The sequence below is a fragment of the Artemia franciscana genome, chromosome 2, assembly GCF_032884065.1.
Source record: "Artemia franciscana chromosome 2, ASM3288406v1, whole genome shotgun sequence".
NCBI classification, from domain to species: domain Eukaryota; kingdom Metazoa; phylum Arthropoda; class Branchiopoda; order Anostraca; family Artemiidae; genus Artemia; species Artemia franciscana.
In genome coordinates this window covers 67,316,959-67,329,458 of record NC_088864.1, presented here as the reverse complement: position 1 = coordinate 67,329,458, position 12,500 = coordinate 67,316,959, and the positions used below count along the sequence as shown (strand labels likewise).

The window sequence follows — 12,500 nt, the reverse complement described above, 5'->3', positions numbered from 1 at the left end:
TCTTTTCTTACTTTCTCTATCAGCCGAAAGTTTTTTGGCATAGACTCTTCGAGCAGCTTCCTCGGCTGTTGCCATTGTAGGTTCTTCAGTCATTTTACAATTAAAAATTTTTCCGTCCAAGATCTTCTTACAATTAAAAATTTGTCTTTGAACGATTTTCTTAAATACCTTTAATGACGTCATCGTCATAACAAACATAACGACAACTAACTTCATGACGACATGATGACATGACGTCACTCGACAGACATAACCCACAAACAATTTATTTTTATATATATATATAGATATATATATAATTAAGATTTATATAATTTATTTAAAGCCAATCTATACCTTAAAATTAATACCTTAAAATTTGTTTGGTTTTCCTATTGCTTCAAGTGACTCGTTAAGTCATTTATGGGGATGACAAATTACTATTGAACTGAAAATGTATTGAAAATATATTATGGTCTCAAGAGAACAAAGTAAAAGAAAGAAAAACCGAGAAAAGTATCAGAGCCAAGCAATCCAAATTTCTACGGTAAGAAAACTGTACTACACAGAAAATAGATATAGCATCCTGAAAAAAAGGAAAAATATTTAACAGACCACGGATTTGGAAAAGTAAAAATTGAGAGAGCCAAACAAAAGATCAAGGAACAATATCACAATGATGAAGATTATCGAGAAGCAGTAATCGAAGGAGCTGAACAAAGGATCAAGGAGCGTTATCATAATGATGAAGATTACCGAAACAAATATAAGAAAAAAGTAACTACCAGAATAATGGGTAGATATTGGGATGACAAACGCTATAATGAAAAAAATCAAAATCTCTGCGAGGCTGTAACAAAGAACGTACAAGAACAAAGTTAAAAATTAATTCAGAAGCCCAAGAAGATACCAAAAATGCAGGCTGATCTTTGAAAAATTGAGAAACATTTTACGAATTTTATTACTAAGAATCGCACTTCATGGTAATCACGCTTGGGCCCAAGCACACGAAGAAGTTTTCGAATGGATGCGGAAAATCCATGAGAGATAGAATAAATATGGAAGTTGTGATTATAGCATGTGACAATATTTGCTTGTCCATTTTTAAGGGGAGTGTAGAGACTGATGTTAACGGAATGTTCCTGAGGGGAGGGGCAAGGACCCATACAACAAGCTTGATACTTGGTTCTACAGGATTTTCCGTAAGCTTCAAAACACAAGCTTCATTCCATAAGCTTTTACAGTCAGCAGACTAGAATTAAACTAAATTGGATTTCACAAAAAAGCAGAGAGCTAAACAAAGGAGGTCGAGCAAGAATGAAGAATGGGATTAAATGGGATGAAAAAACAGGTCGTGAAAAAATTCAAACAAGGTGAGAACTACACAAGAGATAGTAAAGGGCGAAGTTCTTGCTACAGTGGAGTGAAGGAGGAGTTTGTGACACCGAGTGGATCTCAAGCGGCTTGTTACCGCAATGAGCTGTAGTAGAATCAGTAGTCGTATTAGCAATCATCAGAAATTTGTGTTCTTTCAACATTGTTGAAACAATGCATTCCAATAGACAATCTCGATGAAGTATTAGAAAAAGAGAGAAATGACTTATGGGAATACCTTATTAAGGCTGGATATTCGCTTGTTCCTTTCAACATCATTTTTCAGTATTTCAGGAACAGGTTTAACATCAGCATTTAATGACGGTTGTGGTCCAGTTTTCACACTTTTTTCTATATCTTGATCCTCTAAGTTCCTTGATGCTTTTTTCTTCTTCTTCCCAGCTGCTGCAATAGGCTGTGCAGGCATGGCTAAAGAAAAGGTCAAAACTAAGCATAATTTATTGTAAAATACAATTAATCGGTAGTATCTGTTAGGAAAACCGTTTTCTTGTGTAAAAAAAAGGAGTGTAAAGCGAAATATCAAGCAAAGAATGCTCAGACAGTCAAAATATACTATCTTTATAAGTTCTCAAAAACGGCTCCATATATTTTCGGGAAAATTGGCAGCCTGGGATATTCTGGCCCAAAAACCTAACTAGATAGGTAAGAAGTTTAAGAAAATTCGTTAAGAGCCTTAATTTTAGAAAAAAAATTATGTGAGTAAGGTCATTTTCAAATACATCAGTATTACAATGACATTGTCAAACTTGTCATGGTTATGTGGAAACATTGAAGATTTTCAAGCATGGAAAACTTTACATTAAATTGCCTGAAGAGCAAAAAACTGGTAATTGTTTCAACAAAAAACTGGACTTGTTTCAATAATCAAATATCTTTGAAAGTGTATACTATATTTATAAGTGAGCAATAATTGTGCATGTATTTATTTACTTTTTCTCGAAAATGGCTCCGTATTTTGTCGGTAGAATTGGCATCATGGAATATTCGGGCCTAAAAAAACGATCAAGAAAGGTCAGAAATTTGAGGGAATTCGTTAAAAGCCTTAATTGTGAAAAAAAAATAATGTGAGACGTCATTAATTTATATGACGTCACACTTATGTGTGACGATGACGATGATGTTGCTATGACGTTGTTATGTGTGAGGCGATGATGTTGTCACATCTGTCACACTTATGTAAAAAAAATTGAATATTTTCATGCATGGAAAAGTTTGCAATTTAAAACCTTAACAAACCTTAACAATTCAAAAACCTCAAAAAGAAAACCAAAACTTAAAGCTTGGAATAAATCGTTGTTAGAAATTGACTTGGTTCAATAATCAAATATCTTTGATAAGAATTTAGTATGAAAAGACATTAAATTGCCTAAAGAGCAAAACACTGATAATTGCAAAAATAATTGCAAAAAATGTATGTATTTTAACAAGGGATTTCAAAAATTCAAAACCTTAAAAAAGAAAACCAAAAGTTTGAAGCTAGTAGAAATGATTGTTAGAAATTAGACTTCCTTCAATAAATCAAATACCTTTGAAAAGACTTAAGTACAAAAAGACACTTAATTACTTTAAGAGCAAAAACTGGTAAGAGCAAAACAAAATATTTCTATATATTTTAACAAGGGATTAAAACAATTCAAAGGCCTTAAAAAAGAACCAAAATTCTGAAGCTTACCAGACAATCGGTGTTAGAAACTGAATCGCTTCAATAATCAAACATCTTTGAAAATAAATCAGTATGAGAAGACATATCAGTATAAAAAACTTACCAAGAGAAAGACAAAAAAAGAAAATTTACAGTGTTTTAAGTAAAAATTCTTTAGAAGAAAAAGAAGTTTTTGTCTCTGGAAGAAAGCGGGATGTGTTCATCATATTCCTGTTTTACAATTTCTAATTTTCAGTCTATGATATTTTCAATAAGTCTAATTGGTTAGCCATTTCAAAATAAAATATATTTAACACAATTCAATTAAGATTCTATATGATTGTGTAAAAGGTAAAGATATAGTGTTGAAAGTTTTGTTTTCAATTCCCAGAGTAGTGGAAGAAAGAGGGATGCATTCATTATTTTCCTGTTTTACCATTTTTAATCTTCTGTCTTTGATATTTTCAAAAAGTTTGATTGGGTAGCCATTACGAAATAAAATATCTTTAAAATAATATAATTCGCATCTTAAATGATTGTGTAAACAGATTTTAGAACTCTGTCAACCAAAGAGATTACTACCCCTCTTTTTACAGAAGGAGGGTAGTTCTACGGAAAATGCAGATAACGATCATTGTGTGTAGGCTTCCAATATATCGAAAATTCAAGGTTAGAAGTATTTTTTATAATTAAAGCAGCCAAGAAAGGAAGCTTTCCTGAACCTTCTGGTTCTAGTGTAAATTGAAGATTCGAGTCCGACGTGTTCAAAAATGACAAAACATCCTTTAGAGGGTCTTGTCCATGTTCCCAAACAGACAAAAGGAGTGTTCAAATATGCCAAAACATTCTTTGGAGAATCTTGTCCATGCTCCCAAACAGACAAAAGATCGCGAACAAAGCGGAAAAAGAAAGAGTATATCTTATATTCCGAAACTCAGTGACAAACTTGGAAAAACTTGGAAAAAACACAACCTTTCTGTTTTTTTCAAAAATGTACCGTACTAAAGGTTGAACGTTTTTCAATTCCGGAAAGGATAGAACTGGCCCTATATTGTGCAGTGGCGTATACAGAGTCCCGTGGTCATGTGGGAAGTTTTATATTGGTAGGACATCTCAGCAGTGGAAGGAACGACTGCATGAACACAAGTCAATAGATAAATCCCTGAGATATGAAACCAAAATAAAAATGAAAATTTGACTCTGTTTTGACTCTGCACATTTTCGAAAATCCAGATCATTTAGTTCTCATTAAGGAGACAATTTAAATATCTAATTTAAATGGGCTATCACAATGTTTTAGAGAGACAATTGAGATAAAAATATATAAACAGGAACTTTGGAATAAATAGAGATACTGGAGATATTTACACAAGCCTAATTTAAAATAACTTAATATTAAATGATTCAAAATAATATTTTTCCTCGGTTTAAAGTAAAACTACTTGTCTGCATTTTTAATGAAAATCGAGTCCGTAGAGAAGCCGAGTCTATTGGCTAGAGAATTTTTGCACAATCTAATTGGTGAATTTGTCTTTCATTTATTCTGGTTTGTATTAATCTGGTCTATTTGTCTCTTGTGAAGTCTACTTCAAACGGTTAGATCTTTTTTCTTTTCTTTTTTTGCACTGAGGGCGACATGGCGCATGTCCTTGTCGAAATACTTGCTTATTTTCTCTTCATGTTCACTTGACTGACTGACACTATCCTCGTTTTTCTCTATTTTTTTTTCTTTTTATTTTCTCTTCTTTGTTTCATACTTCGTGCATATACAGTGTGGTCTTAGAATGTAACTGTCGATCTTTTTTTTAGCTATTTGGGGTTAATAATTCCTAAATTAGCTCTTTGGAGTTTAGAATCAGAATGGTAAAAATTTCATCTATTCGTTTTGTCCACAAAAATGTTTTTAAATGAAGTGCGGCTCATTTAACAAAGACAGAATGTCAAAAATTGAGTAGTTATATTAGTTGAGACAGTTACCTATTCCCTCAATATATATGTTACCGTGAATGTTCAAAAATAGTGAATGTCAACCTTAAACTGTGAATGTATATAAATTCCAATACATATAAATTCCAGTAACACATATGTGATATACTATTTCGAAACATAGTTGATTACTATAAACTTCAAAGGTAAATTTTTCGAAATTTTCCATTGCAAGATAATGATATTAGGCAAGTCTTATTATTTTTTTATTCCAAATATCGACCTCAAGAAACTTATTAGTTTCTGATTTGACCAGCCCGTAAGCATTAATATTTATTTTTTTTTTTTTTTAATCGAGCAGTCATACGTGATCGGCATTTGTGCGTAGGTACGGTTAATCTATTGTAACTATTTTTAATTAAAGTTTCGTGTTAAACCTTGTTGAATTCTGGAACTAGCAAATGCTTAGTAAACATAAAATTAGTAAATAAGTCCAAATAATTACTTACAGTGTAACCACTGGGTAACTGACTCGATTACTCAGTAAAAAGATCATGTTACCTGAACTTAGGATAAAGAACTCACTTTTTACGATACCCTTGCAGGACCTGGTAAAATCAGCTTCTATCTCAAGAGTAGTGGGCTTCAAATTAATTAATGTGATGAAAGAAAATTCAAATGAATAAGAAAAATACATGACTTAATAAACAAGCAATTATTTTTGCGGTTTGAAACCCAGGCTTGAGGTCAAAAGCAGAACTTTTGTGACAACCCCATACAAGGGTTAAACTGGATTCAATTTACCTAAATTTCCGATTTTTGAATGATTCATAATACATCAAGTGGAAAAGTGCCTTCACAGCTACTTCAACTACAAGTAGGCCTACTTCAGCTACGCCAAGGTGAAATAAAAAAACAACTAATAAAAAATATTGCAACTCGAAAACTTCATTCTTTTTACTGGCTTGCATTTTTGGAACAGCAGAGCCAATCGGGTGCAACTTAGCTTTTCTCTCATTTTATTGGCTTAAAAAGGAGGTGTTAGAACCAATCAGGTTTGAAAGGGATGGATTGTACTAATTTTCCTAATTTAGTAGGTGTCAGTAGTATGTTCCACGTAAAATAGCATATTAAAAAGAATAAAGCTTCAGTAGATGGTAAAATGATGAATTATATAGAACAAAATTCTCACCTAGACCTGGTGGCAAATGGCTACTTTTTGTATAGATACCAAATTGTGTTCGAGTTGATAGGTCTGAAGCAGGTCTGTTTCTTGCACTAGGAGGTATGTAAGCCTTTTTCGAATCTATAAGACAAAACTCGTATAAATCACATTGGTAGCAACGAAGAATATATATATATATATATATATATATATATATATATATATATATATATATATATATATATATATATATATATATATATATATATATATATGCATATACTAGGTTATTTTGGACGCCAACTTCTTTAAAACAGAACCCTAAAAAAGTATATTTATTGTCACTGTATATACGTAATCACAATTTCGCATGTATATTTGATTTAAATTTGAAAATGAATCTCAACTCAAGACCCTTTGCTTAACTATGCAACCACTTGAATAATTCGTACTATTTTCGGAGCAGAACTATTTCCCATCTCTATGGTACAGCACGCTCAAAAGAGTCGTAAGCGGCATTTGCTTATGACACAACAGAACTTTAAAAACAAATATTAAATAAGGTCAAATTAAGTTATCAATGAACTTTAGGCGAATATGGCAAAATATTTTTTTTTCGGATACCAAAAGGTATACCCTTGATTTAATGCTAAGATGCGAAATTAATAGATGTTGTTGAGACTTGTGGCCTTATTAATTTCAACCAAAAGTAAAAGAGACAAGCAGGTAACCCAATACTCTTTTCTTGCTCGTTTTAAGACAGCTAAAACTAAGTCATGGCCCAATTTCTTTACGCCAAAAAATGTAACATGATCATTGCAGTCCTGGCTTATTTTCCTTCAAGAACTACAGTCTCTTTTTTGGAAAGTTAAGGGTGGAAGAAATGTCCTTCCAATTTAGAATTATTATGGACTTTCTTTGAATTTTGCCAGAATCCGGTTCAAGCCATGCCAATGGCCTTCAGAGTTTAATTAAACCCGATAAACTTATTTATAAATATACATATACCCTTTCTTAGAACTATTGAATTTAGCTTGATTTTTCGGCAAATAAGGGGGGAGACATGTTTTATATAGAGATACAATGACATTGACAGTCAGATGGGGGGGGGGGCTTCATGGCGAAATCTTGACACAATCCTAACATCGTAATAAAATAAAAAAGACACTAGATAAAAATAAAATAAAAAAGACAATAAAATAAAAAGTAACTAGAAGAGAATTCTAGTTAGTATTAGCTATTTCATTGTAATTAAAAATTCTACATTTATTATTCAAAGTTTCAGAAATCAACGATCAATTCTTGTTCTTGTGTTGGCTAGAAGTGAAATTTCATTATTATCAAACAGTTCGTGGTAACGAACTGTAGCAAGGAGCGACCCGGCTCAATAGTAAACGAAACTCTAAAAAACAAAATTTTGATACTAATAGATACATCAAAAGAATCAGATTTTTATTCTGAATTTAAGATTTAGTCTTACTCATCAAAAGTTACGAGCCTGAGAAAATTTGCCTTGTTTTGGAAAAAAGGGGAAACACCCCCTAAAAGTTATAGGATTTTAACGAAAATCACACCATCGCATCAGCGTATTAGAGAACCGTACTGTACAGTTTCAAGCTCCGATCTACAAATATGTTGAACTTAGTATTTTTTGCCTGAAGACCGATTTATTTGTTTACGTGCGGATTATAGCAATTATTATGGCGGTCACTCAAGCAAAGTTTGATGAAGGAATGAAACGGCTTCAGGCGTCACTGGATAAAATATTAGCGGAACAGAAAAGTTTTTCGGTCTCAATAGTTGCTCTTCAAGACGAAGTCAGGAAAATATCAGCAGAAAATGCTAATCTACAAGATGAAGCAAAAAAGCTTCGAAATGATCTAGAGCAAGAAAAATTGCAGAATAACGATTTGGAGAGTAGGCTTTTGGAAATCGAAGTGAGAGAAAGGAGATTAAATTTGATTGTTCATGGCCTGCCTCCTGAGAAGCATAATCAATCAGTGACTAGCAACGTAATGTCTCTTCTTTCTGACAAATTGCAAGTTACCGAGGACATTTCTCTTACAAAGTGTTATCGCCTTAAGAGAAATAGCAGTTCAAACATTACTAGTAGGAAAACTAGTGTTCTACCGGCCCCTGTTTTTATATCGCTAGACACGGATCGTAGCATTCAGTCGATTCTCAGTGAGGTAAATAAGTTGAAGGGTAGTGGAATTCGCATTTGCAGTGATCTCCCACCAAAGCTAAATTTTCTACGGAATGAGCTATTGTCTAAGGGAAAGGAGATGCGTGATTCAGGTTCGGTTCATCTTACGCGTATTAAACAAAAAGGGAGCAAATTATCGCTAGAATGTAAAAAGTCTCCGTCTTCACAGTGGATTAAGATTGACTAGTTACGGTGATTAATAAAGACATTTCATTTGGTGAGATTATTTTTATTATTTTACAATATGTAATGTTTCTCTGTTCATACGATAGCATTTTTTTTTTCTCTGTAGGGAAAAAATATTCTATTTTTTGTCCCTCTGTAGCTTATTATGTGTTTATTTTATGTCTTTTTCTTTCTTTTTTTGTGTGTGTTTCTATTTATATGAAGTAATTGAGTGCAATAATTTTTCAGTGTCTGCATTTCATCTTACAATGAATATGTTCCATTTCTCTCTCCTGTTTCTATTTATTTTCAAGCAGTTTCTTTTTCTTTCATTATTTTCGAGTTCTCACTGGTTCAGTTGTTTTTGCTACTGTAAGACTCAGACGGTATGCATTTTGCGAAAGTTTCTGATAGTTCGGATCATAATTCTGATTTTGCACATTGGATGATAATTGTATTGGGGATAGACTGAGATACCTTGAGTCTAACCCTTTTGATTTTTCCATATTCCAGAGCCATGATAAATTTTCAGGAAATAAGATAAATGACGGTGGGCTAATTAACTTTCCAAATTGTAAATATAAATTACCTTCCGAAGTTTCTGATCTTCCCAGTACCGGTGTTGTGAGAACAGGATTTTTAAATTGTAGGGGTTTTTTTAGTTCACAGGATGATCTTGTCGATGTAGTTCATAAACTATCTTGTCATGTCGTTGGATTTTGTGAGACTTTTCTTACAGACCTGACTCCTCAGGTTGTTTTTCCTGGATATCAATTTATTTTTAAAAACCGATTGACTAGGCGCCAGGGTGGTTTAGCAGTACTAGTTAAAGAAGATATCTCTTTTCGACGCATTGCAAATCTGGAAGGTTCTCATGAGGAAATGCTTTTTGAAGTAATGGTGACTGAAATTAGTCTTGGAAAAAAAGATGTTTTTTTTGCGTAGTATACCGACCGCCTTCTTCTCCAGTCAAATCTTTCCTCTCTAAACTCCATGATTTTTTGCATCAACCCCATTTTCAAAATAAAGATGTAATCCTTTCTGGAGATTTCAATATTGACCATCTAGAAGCTTCAAATGAATCCTCTGTTGAGTTATTGTCTTCTTGCTTTTCTGCGTGTCTGCTTCCTACTTGCCTGATACCTACAAGAATTTCATCTAGTTCTGCTTCTCTCATTGATAATATTTTTACATCTTTACCTATTCAAGCAAATTTTGCTGTTTTAAGTGATATATCGGATCATTTCCTGCTGGTTTCAGATTTAACTCTTACTTATAAAATACCACAGGTAAGTAAGGAACGTCAAGGACGGTTAATAAATAAAATAACATTAAAGCACCTAATGAAAGCCTAGGACTATTGGATTGGCAGGAGGTAATATCCACGGAGGATTCAGATATGGCAACTGATAATTTTCTAAGAAATTTCAATTGCTGCCTTGATTCTAGTTGCCCATTTGTTACGATTAAAATTTGCAGAGAAAAATTTCCTATAAGGCCATGGATAACGTCTGGAATTTTGATATCAGTTAAGAAAAAAAATCAGTTATTTAAAAAGCAGTTAAAGAATCCAACTGATTATAATATTAAAAATTTTAGAATTTTCAAAAATAAATTAACCACAATGATACGTTTGTCGAAACAATTGTATTATAAAAAGTCCTTCGAAGAAGCTCAAAATTCTCCTCGCAAAACGTGGTCTTTAATTAATTATTTTATAAAAAAAGAAAGTAAGTCGAATTTTCCTGAAGTTATTAGTTTAGAAGATGGTTCGACTACTAATAAATCGGAGAAAGTGGCTGATATTTTGAATACTTATTTTGCTAAAATAGGAGAGAAAATTGTTTCATCAGTAATGAACCAGTTTGATTCACGTAGTAATAAACATTTTTCTTCATACCTTCCATCTCCTCAAAGTAATTCAATTTTTCTCGGGCCTATTTCTCATTCTGAAATAACAAAAATAGTATGTGATCTAAATCCAGGTAATTCAGCGGGAATTGACGGGTCTAGTTCTAAAATTGTTAAAGAAATACTGTCTGCAATAATATTACCATTACAGCATATAATTAATCTTTCATTTAAAACTGGAGTTTTCCCATCTGCTTTCAAAGAAGCGCGGATAGTTCCGCTTCACAAAGGTGACTCACCTGAAAATCCATCAAATTACCGCCCTATTTCTATTCTGTCAGCATTTTCTAAAATACTTGAGAAGGCAATTTATAAGAGATTTTATGACTTTCTTAAATCGTCTAATTTCTTCACAAATTCCCAGTTTGGTTTCCGGTCTGGACACAACACTGAACATGCTATCGTTACTCTCATCCAATATATTCATGAATGCTTAGATAGAGGTGAAATTCCAGCAACAATATATTTAGATTTTAAAAAAGCATTCGATACAATATCCCATTGTATTCTTTTTAGTAAATTGGATAATTGTGGTGTGCGTGGACCGGCGTTGGATCTAGTTAAATCTTATCTTGATAAGAGAAAGCAACGATTAGATGGAGGCAATTTCCTCTCTTCACCTGTACCTCAGTCTTCGAAGGTTGGGGTATCTCAGGGCTCTGTCCTAGGTCCTCTCCTTTTTTTAATTTATATAAATGATTTTCACCGCGCTTTTACATCCCCGTGTCTCAACACACATTTTGCTGATGATACGGCAGTTTCAATTTCTGAAAAGAATGACGAGGAGCTGGAGGCAAAACTGAATACTGCATTTTCTAATGTTCTTGATTGGTGTTCTTCAAATTTTATTGCTTTGAATGTATCAAAAACTAATTTCATAATTTACGGCAGAAAGTCAAATATCCGCCCTCGTATTACCCGAGTTACTTCTTCAAAGTATCTATTATCAATATCTCGTGTGAAAATGATAAAGTACCTTGGACTTGTGATTGACGAAAGCTTATCTTTTAAAACACACATTCAAAATCTACGATTAAAGATTTCAAGGTATGTTGGTTTAATGCGAAGGTTAAAGCTTTGTTTGCCCTACTCTGCTTTACGATGTATTTATTTTGCTCTGATTCAGACTAATATTAATTATTGTTCTCTAGTATATTTATCTACATTTAAAAGCCATATTAAACCAATACAGATTTTACAAAATAAAGCCCTAAGAATCCTTAAACTGTTTATTCCATCACCTATTGAACTTCCAGATAAGTCTTCTACTGCATCTTTATATACTTATCTAGATATACTTCCAGTCTCTCAACAATTTGCTTTTGGAGCAATTCTTTTCAAAATCAATTATGACATTAAGAAATTACCGCCATACTACCTCCATCAAAGTTTGTTCTCCCAATCACAAGATTTACATAATTATAACACTCGACAAAAAAAGGATATCTACATTGACAAGTATAATACTGAGAGATCTAAATTCGCTCCGTTTGTGTCAATAGCTCGGTGCTGGGATGCTCACAAGACTCTTATTGATAATTTTTCCTCTATCCATTTAATAAAAAGGAAACTTAAATTTCATTTAGTTCAGGATTATTTTTAATTAAGTATCTTTTTAGTAAGGCAAAGTTTTTGTATGATTCGTTGCTCTGGGTGATTATGGGCCTCTCAGCTATCTTCCAGTACTAATTTATATTTAATAATATGGACATTTTTAATTTCTTCAATAGTATTGAATGATCCTGGGCTAGCTGCTACTTTCATATTATTGTTGTGTTATTGTATCTTTGCCGTCATGTTTATCTTTGTATTGTAGTGTGTTATTATTTTATCTTTGTCTAGGCCTAGTTTTTCGAGCTTGTCTCCCCATAGGCCTATGTCATTTATATATATATATGTATGTGCGATTAATAAATAAATGAACTTGAACTTGAACCCGTGAATCACAAAGGCCCTAGAATAAATAGTTGAAATTAATAAAGCTACTTTAGCGTAAAGAGCAAGGTATTAGGAGGAGGTGAGCCCCTCATATGCGTAATAATTTCTGTTCAATTTAAGTCTTAATGCTACTCCTTATTTTCAGTTGAAAAAACTTTTCTTAGTTATTTTTT

General features: G+C 32.7%; 1 protein-coding gene and 1 long non-coding RNA gene across 2 annotated transcripts in view; one reads left to right on the top strand and one right to left on the bottom strand.

The window, feature by feature from the left end:
* Positions 1-1,591: 1,591 nt before the first annotated feature.
* On the bottom strand, positions 1,592-6,250 carry LOC136043992 (uncharacterized). Its single transcript, XR_010621771.1, has 2 exons — positions 6,135-6,250; positions 1,592-1,782 (listed from the first exon to the last, which is right to left on the bottom strand). It is a non-coding gene; the product is annotated as an uncharacterized LOC136043992 (long non-coding RNA).
* A 1,557-nt stretch (positions 6,251-7,807) lies between these two features.
* LOC136035512 (probable serine/threonine-protein kinase irlF) overlaps positions 7,808-12,500 on the top strand; it is a 26,269-nt gene continuing 21,576 nt past the window's right edge. The window contains exons 1-2 of the mRNA XM_065717351.1: positions 7,808-8,405; positions 9,218-9,378. Of these exons, the coding sequence (XP_065573423.1) occupies positions 7,808-8,405; positions 9,218-9,378 (759 nt within the window). The remainder of the gene's footprint in view (positions 8,406-9,217; positions 9,379-12,500) is intronic.